Source organism: Rhodnius prolixus, unplaced genomic scaffold, assembly GCF_049639745.1.
Source record: "Rhodnius prolixus isolate KJV_2025 unplaced genomic scaffold, Rpr scaffold_2, whole genome shotgun sequence".
Classification (NCBI taxonomy): domain Eukaryota; kingdom Metazoa; phylum Arthropoda; class Insecta; order Hemiptera; family Reduviidae; genus Rhodnius; species Rhodnius prolixus.
In genome coordinates this window covers 61,702,330-61,718,313 of record NW_027411592.1, presented here as the reverse complement: position 1 = coordinate 61,718,313, position 15,984 = coordinate 61,702,330, and the positions used below count along the sequence as shown (strand labels likewise).

General features: G+C 35.3%; 2 protein-coding genes and 1 long non-coding RNA gene across 7 annotated transcripts in view; 1 reads left to right on the top strand and 2 right to left on the bottom strand.

The window, feature by feature from the left end:
• Positions 1-5,105, top strand: part of Gs2 (glutamine synthetase 2) — a 35,652-nt gene extending 30,547 nt beyond the window's left edge. For both annotated transcript variants that reach the window (XM_074120165.1, XM_074120164.1), the window contains 3 exons: positions 311-510; positions 2,840-2,979; positions 4,380-5,105. In XM_074120165.1, coding sequence (XP_073976266.1) covers positions 311-510; positions 2,840-2,979; positions 4,380-4,528 — 489 coding nt within the window. In that variant the 3' untranslated portion in view covers positions 4,529-5,105. The remainder of the gene's footprint in view (positions 1-310; positions 511-2,839; positions 2,980-4,379) is intronic.
• Positions 922-2,482, bottom strand: LOC141450106 (uncharacterized). Of its 2 annotated transcripts, none has more exons than XR_012455928.1 (2): positions 2,210-2,482; positions 922-1,206 (listed from the first exon to the last, which is right to left on the bottom strand). It is a non-coding gene; the product is annotated as an uncharacterized lncRNA (long non-coding RNA). The 2 variants fall into 2 exon arrangements; XR_012455929.1 differs by lacking the exon at positions 2,210-2,482 and adding an exon at positions 1,958-2,030.
• A 2,179-nt stretch (positions 5,106-7,284) lies between the features above and the next one.
• LOC141450098 (uncharacterized) lies at positions 7,285-15,436 on the bottom strand. Of its 3 annotated transcripts, none has more exons than XM_074120156.1 (5): positions 14,714-15,352; positions 12,038-12,157; positions 9,079-9,165; positions 8,597-8,990; positions 7,285-7,554 (listed from the first exon to the last, which is right to left on the bottom strand). In XM_074120156.1, the coding sequence occupies exons 1-5, from the start codon at positions 15,114-15,116 to the stop codon at positions 7,368-7,370; spliced, it is 1,191 nt and encodes a 396-aa protein (XP_073976257.1). In that variant the 5' UTR covers positions 15,117-15,352; the 3' UTR covers positions 7,285-7,367. The 3 variants fall into 3 exon arrangements, with proteins under 3 accessions (XP_073976257.1, XP_073976258.1, XP_073976259.1); XM_074120158.1 differs by having other exon boundaries at positions 7,320-7,554; positions 8,588-8,990; positions 14,714-15,436; XM_074120157.1 differs by lacking the exon at positions 9,079-9,165 and having other exon boundaries at positions 14,714-15,432.
• Between the last annotated feature and the right edge of the window lie 548 nt (positions 15,437-15,984).

Below are 15,984 nucleotides of genomic sequence, written 5' to 3'. Positions count from 1 at the left end.
ATCCTGAGAGTCTTCCAGAAATACGACTCGCGACTCTTTCATCCTGAGAACACTCTCCCAGTAAAGAGTGCTTTTTCAAGTTTGAGCTTCCTTTAAAAAAGCGCGATTACTGTTGCATCTTCCAAGGATAACTTCCTTTTTTCCACCTTTAAGTTCTTCAACGTTCTCCCTTGAAAGTCCATTTTTTAATGAAATTTACAACCAGATCCAGTATAAATCCCCCATAAATAGTGAAGATTTACCAAGAATCCCGCTTTTGCCATTTCTTGCTGCCTTTTCAGTTTTGATATTATTTTAGTTCTCTTTCTAGTGGGAATTCCAAGTTGGCCCGAGTCATGGAATCGACGTCGCAGACGAATTGTGGATAGCACGTTTCCTTCTACATCGAATAGCCGAAGAGTTTGGCGTCTGTGTAACACTCGATCCAAAACCAATGGAAGGAGATTGGAACGGAGCTGGTGCGCATTGTAATTTCTCTACGAAGGAGATGCGCGAAGATAATGGTATCGTGTAAGTATTATTTGTAAATATGGTGATGAAAGTGTTAAAAAAGTCAAAGAAAAGTTGGAAATATAGGCCCTCTGAGATGGATAATATCTTGAAGTTTATTTTGGCATCGTCTTTCTCAAAAACTAATTAATCTATGTTATTACAAAAAAAAAAATTACAGTTATAAACGAGGGTTTTTCCTACAATATAAAGTAAATTTGGTAATTTTATCTTTTATAGAAAAAGAGAAAGAAAATTGTCAAAGTTGGGTGTTTTTCAACGGTACGCTTTTTCGTGCAGTTTTTGACGATCAACCCTTATACAACTGTCCTACCGGACAGTTATAATACCGTCTTAGCACGTATTTTTTTTTTTTTTTGACATCCCTGACAGATTTCAACTTCACTTATGAGCGAGAAAGTATAGCTCGAAACCGAAGACGTGCTGGTCTTCGAACCAATTTTTTTTTTTTCACTTAGTATTAACTCCCTTAAGCCAAGGAGGAAGGAAAGTAATTACGACACGATTTCAACATCCTGTAATTCACAAGAGGAAGAGCCCTCGCTGATCCATTGTAGGTAAAGTAATCGCCTATTTTTTTCAGGCGGGGCTTAGCGTCCAACTACCAATTAGGTGTCATGGACGGAGGCGACTAGCAAACATACTTTGCTGTAAATTCTCTCATATTAACCATTAAATAAAATCCAAGGCCTAGACCTGGGGGAATCGAACCCACTAAACCAACAATACATCTTAGCATTGCGGGTCTAGTCTCTTAACCGCCTAACATACTTTACTATAAATTTCTCATATTAACCATTAAATAAAATCCAAAGGCTAGACCGGGGGAATCGAACCCACTAAACCAACAATACATCTTAGCGTTGCGGGTCTAGTCTCTTAACCGCCTAACATACTTTACTATAAATTTCTCATATTAACCATTAAATAAAATCCAAAGGCTAGACACTGGGAAATCGAACCCACTAAACCAACAATACATCTTAGCGTTGCGGGTCTAGTCTCTTAACCGCCTAACATACTTTACTATAAATTTCTCATATTAACCATTAAATAAAATCCAAGGCCTAGACAGAGGGAATCGAACCCACTAAACCAACAATACACCTTAGCATTGCGGGTCTAGTCTCTAACCGCCTAACATACTTTACTATAAATTTCTCATATTAACCATTAAATAAAATCCAAGGCCTAGACTAGAGGAATCGAACCCACTAAACCAACAATACATCTTAGCATTGCGGGTCTAGTCTCTTAACCGCCTAACATACTTTACTATAAATTTCTCATATTAACCATTAAATAAAATCCAAGGCCTAGACTAGAGGAATCGAACCCACTAAACCAACAATACATCTTAGCATTGCGGGTCTAGTCTCTTAACCGCCTAACATACTTTAGTATAAATTTCTCACATTAACCATTAAATAAAATCCAAGGCCTAGACACCAGGAATCGAACCCACTAAACCAACAATACATCTTAGCGTTGCGGGTCTAGTCTCTTAACCGCCTAACATACTTTACTATAAATTTCTCATATTAACCATTAAATAAAATCCAAAGGCTAGACACTGGGAAATCGAACCCACTAAACCCAACAATACATCTTAGCATTGCGGGTCTAGTCTCTTAACCGCCTAACATACTTTACTATAAATTTCTCACATTAACCATTAAATAAAATCCAAGGCCTAGACACCAGGAATCGAACCCACTAAACCAACAATACATCTTAGCATTGCGGGTCTAGTCTCTTAACCGCCTAACATACTTTACTATAAATTTCTCATATTAACCATTAAATAAAATCCAAAGGCTAGACACTGGGAAATCGAACCCACTAAACCAACAATACATCTTAGCGTTGCGGGTCTAGTCTCTTAACCGCCTAACATACTTTACTATAAATTTCTCATATTAACCATTAAATAAAATCCAAGGCCTAGACAGAGGGAATCGAACCCACTAAACCAACAATACACCTTAGCATTGCGGGTCTAGTCTCTAACCGCCTAACATACTTTACTATAAATTTCTCATATTAACCATTAAATAAAATCCAAGGCCTAGACTAGAGGAATCGAACCCACTAAACCAACAATACATCTTAGCATTGCGGGTCTAGTCTCTTAACCGCTCGGCTACTGTGGCGCTGATCCATTGTCTCTCCAGATAGTTGGGGATTCTTCACTTCCTGATAATATCGACACAATATTGCCTCAAAACAGTTCTCCCTCTCATTTAATTATTATGTTTATTTGTGCCATTCTGTTTTAATTGAACCCTTTTGTTTTATTTTTGATTTTATTTTAATTTTTTTTTGGCAGACATATTGAGAAAGCCATAGATAAACTATCCAAACAACATCTGAGGCATATAAAAGCCTACGATCCAAAAGGAGGGAAAGATAATGAACGTCGATTAACCGGAAGGCATGAGACGTCTTCCATTCATGATTTCTCAGCTGGTAAGTAAACTTTGTTTATTTTCTTTTATTAGATAGGCAAGCTATTTCGATGTGCGCTACTTTTTGGGGCTGATCATAGACATGGATCATAGACATATAAACCCGCACGAGTAGTGAAAGTCAAGGCAGTGGAGTAACTTTACCTTACCAACTGTTTGGGAAATGATCTCCAAATTTATCAACGGAAGTGAAGAGACGTAGTTATACAGTACAATTATGAAACCTATGTTCACTTGACAGACATGTTACTTCGTTCACATTTTTGGATGCTTCTTTCTATGTAACAAAATCTTTCTCTTCATACTGATCTAAACATTATTTTTTTTTTTACGTACAAAAATTGTGGTCACCTAATGTTTTCAACGATGCAAGGCAAAATTTGGTCCAAGTTGAAAGCGTGCTGGACATATTTGGGCAAAATGGACGAACTACTCTTGTAGATCTGATTAGATTTAACTAGGGCAGTCTTTAAGGCCTACGCCAGTGGTCGGCAACCCGCGGCTCTTTTATCCCAATTTTGTGGCTCTTCAGCCTGTCCAAAATAAATTGTATATTTCAATTTTATTGAAACAAATGAAAATTTCATTTATTAAAGTAAAGATATTTTTTCCAAAAAGAATTCTGAATGTGATAGGTTTGAAATTGAATAGAATTATATTAAAATACAGTTCGTAATTATATAGGACTGCCGCCATTTTCATTCAAATACAAGTTTAGTTATTATTTATTTGTTTATTTACTTTGTAATAAGTGAAAATAAGTATATAAAACATTTAAATGTTATTGAATAACATAAAATAATAAATTGTGAATACAAATGATATTTAGAGTTGTTTACATTCTCATCCTGTGCGGCTCTTGGTAAGATTTATTAAAATTATTTAAGGAGAAATGGCTCTCCATTTAAAATAGGTTGACGACCCCTAGCCTACGCCACTGCCGACCCCTTTGGATCTATTGTGGCTCCTCCCACACTAAAGCTCGCCCTCCAAACCTCGTCCGTTTAATCAGACCCCTAATTCTGGGGAGAGCGGCTCCCCCGGGTAAAGGCTTTCAGGGCCTTGTTTTTTTTCCTCCCCTAGAATGTAACATCCTTGGCCAGAGACCAGCCCTTCGTATTCACACAACACGTGCAGTGCCCGTTTCCTCCTCTTCCTTCTGACAGAACCTGCTGAGGCTATCAGGCCCATGCGAATAAAGATCCTCTTATTGATTCACACATCTTTCTTGGCAAAAAAAATCCGGCTGAACAAAGAAAATCTCATTTTGGATCTGGACGAAACTATACCAATATTATGGATTTGTTTTTAATTTTACAATCATTTGGAATACCGCAGCAATTATGCCAGAATAGGAATAAGGATTTATAATATTTAAATCATATTTATTAATTTGCACAGGTGTGGCAAACCGAGGCGCCAGTATTCGTATTCCCAGGCAGACAGCTGAAGATAAGAAAGGTTATCTGGAAGACAGGCGTCCTGCGTCTAATTGTGATCCTTATTCAGTGACCGAAGCTTTAATACGTACAGTATGTCTGGATGAATAGCACCCATTATTCTGGGTACAATACTAAAAGTAATTCAACAAAATAATAATAAATTGCATTTATAATCAAATTGATTTTAAATTGTTTTTCTCTCTAAAAGGGGGAAATAAAAAAAATATATATTTTTAAGTAAAAGACCGAAAAAACGTAAAAAAAATATATATGTATAATATAAGTTATAAATTATAGAAGATAAAACATAGCACGATAAATCAAAAGTGTAAAAATCTAACTAGTAAAAAAAAGTAAAGTTTGTATTGGTTATTTTTGTAAATAGTATAAATTAAAATATTTAAAGGTGCGATGTTCATTTTATGGGAATTATATATTTATAATAGATCATTTATTATTAATTTTATATTTGTTAAAAATAATAAAAAGAAAAAATTGAATATTAGAGGCCTTAAGATAAAAAAATCACAAAGATACTTGTATTTATCAAGAGACAATTCAATGTGCTTTTTTTTCGGAAATGGTTATATTGTAATTAACACTTATTCTTTAAGAATTATTAAAAATAATAAGGGTAAAAATAAAAAGGAAGAAATAAAATAAAAATAAAGTTTTACAAAATTAAGGTTCTTTTTTTTAGTATTCTGAGAAAGAGATGTTCATAATCGTAAAGATTTCCCAAATTTTGAATTCTTATCCAGGAATTTTTTCTCCATTTTAAGTTCCCTGGAGTCTGTGATTTTTTCCAGTAAATATTGTAGTACGAGTGTATTACGAGGGTCATTCGTAAAGTAAGGTTCCCTATGCTGTATCGGAACAACGCGAAGTGCTGGGTGAAATCTGGCTACACTGGGCACATTCAGCAACTCTCGCGCGCTCTATCCCCACCATTCCCGTGTCGCTACGCCGATCACCGCCGGCTTGGCAGCCATTGAAGATGGAGCTCCCTATCGCCGTTGCCGCCAGATGCGAAATTCGCGCAGTAATATGTTTTTTAATCGCAAAAAGGATTTTACCTACTGAAATTCATCGTCAGTTGATCGAAGTGTATGGTAAAAAGTGCATATCAGTTCAACATGTGCGCAAATGGTGTAGAGAATTTTAGTGAAGGTCGCATGGAAATTCACGATGAAGACCGGAGCGGAAGGCCATCAGTTTCAGATGAAATTGTTCAAAAGGTCCAGAGCATACTGCTAGAAGATCGAAGGATCACAATTAACGAACTTGCTCTTCATATTCCTGACATTTCGAACACCACAGTGCACAAGATTTTAACCGAAAAATCATAAGATGTGTGCGCGGTGGGTGCCGCGAATGCTGACAGAAAACCATAAGCAGAAACGTGTCGAGTGTGCCCAACAATTTCTTGCAACAATGTGAAGAGAACAAGGAAGAATTCTTGGATTCCATTGTTACAGGCGACGAAACATGGGCATTTCACTTTACTCCCGAAACCAAGCAGCAATTACGTGAATGGCGTCACTCAACTTCGCCGAAGCCAAAGAAGTTCAAACAAACGCAGTCTGCAGGGAAAGTCATGGCAACCGTCTTTTGGGACAGGAAAGGCCTACTGTTGATCGATTTTATGCCTCGTGGAACGACGATTAACTCTGAAAGGTATTGCGACACACTAAAAAAACTGAGACGTGCAATTCAGAACCGCCGTAGAGGAAGATTGTCCACTGGTGTGAGGCTTCTTCACGACAACGCTCGACCTCATGCCTCTCGTCAAACTAGGAACTGTTGAGAGATTTTGGCTGGACAGTTATGCCCCACCCCCCCTACAGTCCGGACCTAGCCCCAAGTGATTACCACCTGTTCCCAAAATTAAAGGAACACTTGGGTGGCTTACGCTTCACTACCGATGAAGAAGTCAAAGAAGAGGTTATTCGATTCCTCAAGGGATTGGCGGCAAAATTTTATGACATTGGTATACAAAAGCTGGAGCATCGTCTGCAAAAGTGCCTGGACAGAAAGGGCGATTATGTAGAAAAATAGCGAAGTTTTAAGCTTTAAAATGATGCATAATGCTGAGGAAATAAATCATGTTTTCTATTTTTAAAAATCATGGGAACCTTACTTTACGAATGACCCTCGTATTATATTTATAAACTATAAAAATCTGCTGGAAGCTGAAACTATGAAAAATTTTCGGGGGTGGGACCAGATATAGTTTTTATAGAGGTTTAGAACTAATAAATACAATTTTTTTTTACCCCGTGAGTTTAGTGACCAAAATAAGGTCTTTCTGGTCTGGGTAGTTGGCCATTCCGACAGAAAATGTTGATTTAAGGGTAACAATCTAGAAAATAGTATTTCACTTTTTAAAATACTACTTTTTTATTGTATAATACACGCTCCAAGTGAGTTAATGGAGAGTTAAATGAATTTCCAAAAATATTACCGTAGTCTAAAAAAGGTCGAATTGAAGAACTAAAACCATTTGTTCGAACGTTTCAAGTTACAACCTTCAGCTACAAATTTTATGTGTTTTATAGGAGTTCCACTATAATGGTGATCCAAATGAAGGGAACCAAAGAGAAAACCGTTCTTAAGGATTTCAAGCACCAAAATGTACCAGAAATCTTCCAACTTTTTTAAAGAAACTACTTCAATTTATATTCTTGATTAAATTCTTACCTGTATACTCCAGTCTCTTACAATGTAACTAATTTCAGTAGAGGGCATAAATCGAGCACTGTCCTACTGATTGATTCTCAGTGATGCTGATCGCTAATCCACTTTTTCAAAAATTAATGCGTCTTACAATTTTTTTTTAAAAAAAAGCTAAATTACACAATGCATTAAATTTAATAAATATTTATGTATATTTAAACAATTCAGGTACATAGTTAAGTTCTCCGGAGCCAATCATGCCTCAAAAGATTCACGATTCCTCCAGGGTCGAATTACACAGAAGATCTTTCTTCTCGAACGGACTCCAATTTGGCCATTTAATTAGAATATTGATCAAAGCAGGCCCTGGGCTTTCTGTATTTTTAATCTGTTTCTGCATGAACATTTTAAATTTTCTATCTAGTTTGCCAATTTGAACACCATAATCCAAAATTAACCTGAAAAAAATTAATTAAATAAATATATTTAGAAATGGTTTCATTACTAAATAATAAGTTGACAATGATTGTACTGTATCGTTGATTTTATCCAAGCACTACGGGACATATTCTCCTGTGGTTCATCAATTCCCATCTAAAGATCATGATGTAGAGAAGAATAATTATAAATAATCTAAGGAGTTGATCGTATTAAAGTTATGAGCAAGTTAAGCTATCCCTAGACAGGACTTATCAGCTCGGAACTTTTGTGTGCAGATTGTGTCAGGAAATGGAGGAAACGGCCTCTCACTTGTTGTTCGGTTGCAATCGAGCGGTTGCGCTATGATTATCTTTGGAACTTTCAAGACCAAAGAAGATGGGTAGCGCAAAAAGAACTGGTAGGGAAAAGTCCTCAACCTTTTTTTTGGAAGGGGAAAGTTTCGAGACTATTAGACTCGAAAAAAGAAAAAGAAAAGAGGCTGGCACAATAAGTCTTTTGTGGCTGGCGGTGTCGTGGGGGTGTAGGGTCCTGACCCGTTTTCTCAGGAGAAAATTCAAATAAAAGTGGGGTTTTTCTCCTTTTGAGGTCTCCAGCAAACTGTTGCAAGGAAGTTACACTTTATAGGGGGAGGAAAAACCAAGGCCTGTGAGCTTTACCCAAGAGTCACTCTCCAGCATTAAGAGTCTGATTAAAAGGACAGGTCTGGAGGGTGAGCTTTAAAGTTAGGGGAGCCACAATAGACCCAAAGGGGTCGCAGTGGCGTAGGCCTTGAGGCCTAATCTAATCTCTAATCTACACGTTATAGGGTAAGGGAATTGGAGAAGAATTAAGAAATGGTATTTTCATACTCAAAGAATTAAAGGTTATTAAGAAAGGATAAACATGTCTTTAACCCTTTGGGTTTGGAAATAAGGATCCAAATAAGTGAGCCACCTGGCCATAACCAAATAGTGCTTTTCGTGAGCTGTTTTCGTGGAAATCTCAAAAAGAGAGAAGGAAAAATTGAAAAAGCAACTCGATTCCGGTAAATGGCACTTCCAGATAACTTACTTAACTTACTTGAAAGCATCCAGCTGCTTTTTCTTAGGCACTTGAACAGTAAAATCGCCGATAAAACCAATTGACAAGGCAGAACAATCCACCACCGTAGTGCCGGCACTTGCTTCATCCCATCCTCTACCTTCATAGATGTAGCCATCACCTCCAACTAGGAAATTGTAGGCAATATCAAAGTATACGTCGTCCATCTCTGAAGCTTGTATAGATCGAACCATTGAGCGACAAGATTCCTGATCGGTGCACGGATTGGTGGCCGTATGACATACTACTACGAACGGCGGCTGTGGAAAGGCAAAAGGCGGCATATCTTGTTTCGGTTGCAGAGCAAACCAATCACTTCGATTTACTAAACGCTGCGTGAAATTCATTGGTAAACTATCCTCGTCTGGGTATTCTGAAAATATAAACATTTATTAACTTTATTTGATACCATTTATCAAATGAACATAAAGTACAATTTATTTTAACATAATAATACTAACCATAAATTAAATAAGATATGAGAAATGTAACAAATAAAAAGGCAATGCCAAAATAAAGTGCCTTATTCACATTATGGTTATTGGCATCTGCAATTAAATAAAAAAAATGTTAAAAATGATAAATCTTGTGCTACCGCTTACAGCACCTCACTAATGGACCAAAATTCAAAGATCACAATTCTTAATTGCTGCACATTACTGTTTTATTATGTCGCAACCTCTTTAATTTTGCTTTAATCTTCTTTCTCCATTATTTTGAGCTTATTCTCATTAATTTTTTAATTTATCGTGAGTCGTTATCTTTATCAGGAAATACTTACACCAGGAAATGGTTTATTTAACCTTACTTTCTGCCCTAGAGAGAGACTGGTTCTCTTAAATTGGAAGTAAAAGTAAAGTAATCGCCTATTTTTTCAGGCGAAATTGGGGCTTAACGTCCCCAATTAGGTGTCGTGGACGGCGGCGACTAGCAAACATACTTTACTATAAATTTCTCATATTAACCATTAAATAAAATCCAAGGCCTAGCTAGACACCGGGAATCGAACCCACTAAACCAACAATACATCTTAGCATTGCGGGTCTAGTCTCTTAACCGCCTAACATACTTTACTGTACATTTCTTTTATTCACCATTAAATAAAATCCAAGGCCTAAGACCGAGAATCGAACCCAGTACCACAATACATATTAGCTTCGCAGGTCTCGCCTCTTAACCGCTCGACTACGTGGCGCCCTAAATTCCCTTGAAGTTTTCCCTTGAATTTGGCTTTAGGGAGTGTGATTATCCCAAACTGCCGGCTCTCATTTTTTGAATTCTTATAACTTTCATTGAAAACCTGGGTTTTGAATTATTTTTTGCCAACCTAGTGAGTTGGTCTTCTGACAACAACAGATCTATTTTATCGCTCAGTATTTAAATAACATGAAATTAATTTTTTGCAAAAAATTGATAATGATCTTTGAATTTTACCCTGGAGGATGAATATTATGAATGGTTTCTTCAATACTTGATCCATTACAAGCACACTTCTTAGTGTCACATCCCTAAAATCCATTTTTATTAAAAAAAATCCCAAGTGTAATAAATAGGGAACGGATTCGTGTGTATTTACATATTTTTTTTCTAGGCAATTTACAGACGTTTTTCAACTAGAAGTATTCATACTGACACTTTTTAAGCCGTTTGAGTCTACTTTTATTTCACATATTTCCACATATTTGGATGTTATCGCATATTTATACATATTTGATTAAAATAAATAAATATTTCTACATATTTAATCAAAATATGTACATATTTTTCATTTTGGGCATATTTTCATAATTGGGAGGTGGTTGACAGGAACTGTGAACCACAGACTGTAGGGCTGTGAATCACAGTGGGTACAATGGTTACTGTAATTTACACAGTATGCTGCTAAACAGTGACGGGCACTTGTTAGTTCTTTGAAGTTGTCTGACGTTGTCTGTTCTTTCAGCTCGTTCGTTGAAGTGTCCAATTCATTTCGTTCTGTCACTTAGTGTATTTTTTTTTGGGTGAAATGCCACGAACATCGGCCTCAAACAAACAACTGGTTGCTAAATATCTTCGCGAGTTTCCAGCAGAACTTTTACGAAGTGATGGAGACATTTTGTACTGCACATCTTGTGACAAGCGCGTTTCTTGCTCTCAACGTTCCCAAGTCACCCTACATATTGCCACCGGATCGCACATAGAGAATAAAAACAGAAAGAAAGAGAGGACGTCCTATCAAGCCTTCCTTACATCTTCATCATCAAGTAAGTCTACTCTGAGTACAGATCTGTGTCGGGCTTTCGTTAGAGCAGATATTCCTTTCCACAAACTTAAAAATCCTCATTTCAAAGGATTCTTAGAGAAACTGTCCGATCTTTGTTCAGTGACGTAGATTCCTTAATTTCCTCGGTTAAAAAAATGTTCTTAAAAGCACCAAGTCGCATTAAAATGCTAAAAGATCTCTATCCAGACTTGTGCCTTCCACCAGAACCAATATTGACAAGATGGGGTACTTGGCTGGAAGCAGCTCAGTATTACTATGAAAACTACAATAAAATCAAGAATGTCCTTTCACATCTCGAAGACGAAGCAGTAGCGATAAACACAGCCAAGTCTTTATTCGAGAAACCTAATTTAAGGAACGACCTTGCATTCATTTCTGACAATTGCGTATTTCTTGCACAAGCCATTACCCAACTTGAGTCCCAAAATGTTCGACTGACAGAAAACGTGTCCTACGTTAAAAAAGTCATCGAAAAGGTGGAAGGAATACCTGGGAGTAAGGGAGATCTGATCAGATCAAAACTGGTAGAAGTACTGAGCAAGAACAAAGGGTGGGAGACCATCTGCCAGATTTCTGATATTATCAGTGGAACAGAAGTCACCTCAGAACATCGTGTACCCTTTACAACCAACGAGATAACTTCTTTCAGCAAGGCACCTATAACATCTGTAGATGTTGAACGATCTTTTAGTCGTTACCAGTCCATCTTACGCCCAAATCGTCGTCACTTTACGTTCCAACATTTGAAATTTCATGTGGTTGCAAACAATTTCGAAGAGTGAATTTTTCAAAATTGAAAATTTAACACATCTTTTTATAAATAGTAAAAATGTTCTTTGTTGTATAAATCATTATAACTTGTAAAAACAAATTATTTTGTTCCTAATAAATTATTATAAATTGTAAAAATGTTCTTTTCTTGTATAAATAATTATAACTTACCCCCCCCAAAAAAAAATCCATTTTAATAAAGAAAAAATGTCCATTTTACTTAAATACTCCAGAAAATATTTTAAGAAAATCACATATTTTCCACATAATTGACGAAAATAAATGCATATTTTAATTAAATATTTGGCATTTTTAAATACATAAAAATCCGTTCCTTAGTAATAAATAATAAAAAGAATAACCCAGAAATATAAAATATTTTTTACCACCAACTAATGGAGTTTCTTCGTTAACACTGTTACTTTCTTCGGGTCCATTTAAATTTGTTGATTCCTGTAGATTGGAATTCCCCGAGTCCTGATTTCTGGTTTCAGTTCTAGCTGGAGCTGGACAGGAAAAAAAAAAAAAAGGAAGAGGTGCTTAAAAATAATAATTTTTGTCCAGTACTCTTACTGATCACTACAACTATATTATTAATAAAAACTTAGCTGTGATTGAAAGCAACCTTTAACCAATAAAATAAAAATTTGTATATTTTAAACTCTTGTTTAGTTGAGTGTAGGCTTTGCTCGCCTTTCTCTGGTTGCTAATGATTTCTGCTTCGTCAATGGATGGTGTGGCAGAGAAGAGTGTACTACACAAGAGAAGTATAAATTGTAGTAGTAAGTAAAGTAATTAACGTTCAACTACCAAATTAGGTGTCGTGGACGGAGGCGACTAGCAAACATACTTTGCTATAAATTTCTCATATTAACCATTAAATAAAATCCAAGGCCTAGACCAGGGGGAATCGAACCCACTAAACCAACAATAAATCTTACCATTGCGGGTCTAGTCTCTTAACCGCCTAACATACTTTACTATAAATTTCTCATATTAACCATTAAATAAAATCCCAGGCCTAGACCAGGGGGAATCGAACCCACTAAACCAACAATAAATCTTACCATTGCGGGTCTAGTCTCTTAACCGCCTAACATACTTTACTATAAATTTCTCATATTAACCATTAAATAAAATCCAAGGCATTAGACCAGGAATCGAACCCACTAAACCAACAATACATCTTAGCATTGCGGGTCTAGTCTCTTAACCGCCTAACATACTTTACTATAAATTTCTCATATTAACCATTAAATAAAATCCAAGGCATTAGACCGGGAATCGAACCCACTAAACCAACAATACATCTTAGCATTGCGGGTCTAGTCTCTTAACCGCCTAACATACTTTACTATAAATTTCTCATATTAACCATTAAATAAAATCCAAGGCATTAGACCAGGAATCGAACCCACTAAACCAACAATACATCTTAGCATTGCGGGTCTAGTCTCTTAACCGCCTAACATACTTTACTATAAATTTCTCATATTAACTATTAAATAAAATCCAAGGCATTAGACCAGGAATCGAACCCACTAAACCAACAGTACAACTTAGCATTGCGGGTCTAGTCTCTTAACCGCCTAACATACTTTACTATAAATTTCTCATATTAACCATTAAATAAAATCCAAGGCATTAGACCGGAAATCGAACCCACTAAACCAACAATACATGTTAGCTTTCTTGGTCTCGCCTTTAACCGTCGGCTACCGATATTCTGTTGTGGTTTAATATAATTAATTAACGTAGTACTATCCCTAATAAATTTCTTTTGTTTTTGATAACTTCTTTGTCTATAATCCTAGAGTGGTTCGTGGTACTTTTCTTACTCTAAATTCATGTCTCTCTCGTATTATTTCATCCTTTTCACTAAATCTAGTTAGTCCTGTAAACTGGGTGGTACCCTATCGTTGATTCTTATTTAAGTGTATATGGACATACCTTAGATGTTGGATGCCGCGAATGAAATTTTACCAGTCCTGATAGTAAACCAGAGACTATTTTACCTTCACATGGTGAAAGTTCCCTCAGTTACATACCTTCATATTAAATCGGTCCACTAAATGAAGGCACCAAATCGTTTCGAAACTTGCCGAAAATGTTTCTTCAATCATCTACAATTAGGATGATAGCCTAGTTACAAGTCTTTAGAGATCAACGGCATGAGTTGCGGCAAATCAGCTCCAAAAAAAGAGACTAACATCAGCTTTATCATCAGATTTTGAATCAAAAGTTCAGTTGAGAGAAAATTAAAAACTATGATCAAAAGAGAATGGAAGGAAATACTTGTTATCCAACAGCTCATTTTACGTCTAACCTTTTAAAAAGAGTAATTAGAGCAAAAAGAATGGAATACAAAATCCTAAGTGTGGCAAATACTTAAAAATATAGTTTGCCAGGATGGTTCTTAACTATGTAAAATAAAAAATCTAAGTTATAAGTGTCACATTGGTAAACAATAACTCTTTTGTATTTACTATCTAATTCCCAAACCATTAATATTATAAAAGCAATAATTAGCTTTTCCGAAAAATTAAGATGCTTACTGTATATTAACAATTTTAATCAAAAAGTTTATTGTTAAAGATTCGAAGACCAACATGCGTAATATTGAGGAATAATTTTGGACAGCCAAAAATCATGAATTTTAAATAAGAATGGTTGACCCATAGTTGGAGTTTAAGTTTGATTAATTTTTAATCCGTTTCCACACGATTCTTCTAAATAAAGATACAAGTGGAATCTCTAAGAACTTTCGATTCATTACCATAATAAAATGTAGTAAAAATTCTAAGCTTAATGGTAAATAATTTATTTATAAATTAGATTACCTTGAAAGATGTGTGTTGTGTAAACAATTAAAACGTTAACACTTAATTTGAAGTTTAACTAGTTGGTGCCTCATCATAAAATTGCAAAGTTTATCATTGTGTTGATAAATATCAGGAGGTTATTATTAGGTTACTGATTCTTAATGTTTATTGTTCTATACATATTACATACAAAAAAAAAAATAACCTTCCCTGCACATAATGTTAGACAATGTTATTTACCTGCAAATTGTAAAATTTGTTGTTCTCCTTGTACAATAGGCGTAACCAAGGTATATTCCACTTTCTGAGTTGGTCCAGTCGGCTGTTGTCGTCCACCATTGGAAACAGTCAAATATTGTCCACTATTAGAAACTGAATTTACACTAGCTATCTTAGTCGCTTGTATATCCGGCAAAGAGATGTTCAAATAATTTTTAACTTTAACTGGTCCATGGTAAATGCTTTTATTGCCTAACTGAGTTTCTTTACATTTTTTGAGATCTACGTTTTCCACGTTCATAGTTTGTGTTATATTAGTTTCTTTTTCACTATCATCTTCCTCGGATTCTTCCTCATCATCCTCACTTTCTTCATATTGTTTTGATTCCTCATTAAAATTATTTGCTTCGTTTGATTCCATCATAAAAATTTTATGAAATTCATAAAACCATTTTAGCCAGAATCATTGTAGGATGCTTTTCTTTTTTTTCCAAAGATGGTGAAAAAATATAAATATTAAAAACTACGAACACAAGAAAAGTAATTTAAAATAAAATAAAATAATAATAAACATGTAACATTAATCACACTTACTATTCAAGTAAATATTCACAACTGACCAAGACGTCACAACGCTACACGCAAGCGCAAGACCTTGAAATCCCTCAAAAAATAAAAAAAATCTGTTATCAACACTCCCACGACTTTATCATCTTGCTATTTTCTAAGATTCTAACTAACACAGTTTTTCTACAAACTCCGATTATTTTAATCAATAATTCTTACCAAAATTATGCAGTCGTAAAAAAAAAAAAAAATCATAAAATACAAATGGGATTAGACTTGTGTAGGGTAAGACTCTACAGAATACCGCCAACACCTACCAGAAAAGTGACTTGAAACACGTAAGTTTTCTGGAAAAACTGATTAGTGTAGAAGTTTATGTAATATATGTACGAAGATTGTGGAAAATTCTAGAAGCCATTTCTAAGAAATTCTCAAAAAAAAAAAAACTGTTTAATCCATTAGAGTTAAGAAGTAACTACTTCTGATGTAGAGAATTTCATCCAAATTTTGATCCAAGAGATAAGATCGTACATTAAAACAAATAAGGCTCTTTAAAAAAAAAAAAAGTATCTTACCCAAATCCTTTCTCTCAAAACTATCTCTTCGGATTAAACAAGAGATAGGATCGTACATTAAAACAAATAAGGCTCTTTAAAAAAAAAAAAGTATCTTACCCAAATCCTTTCTCTCAAAACTATCTCTTCGGATTAAACAAGAGATAGGAT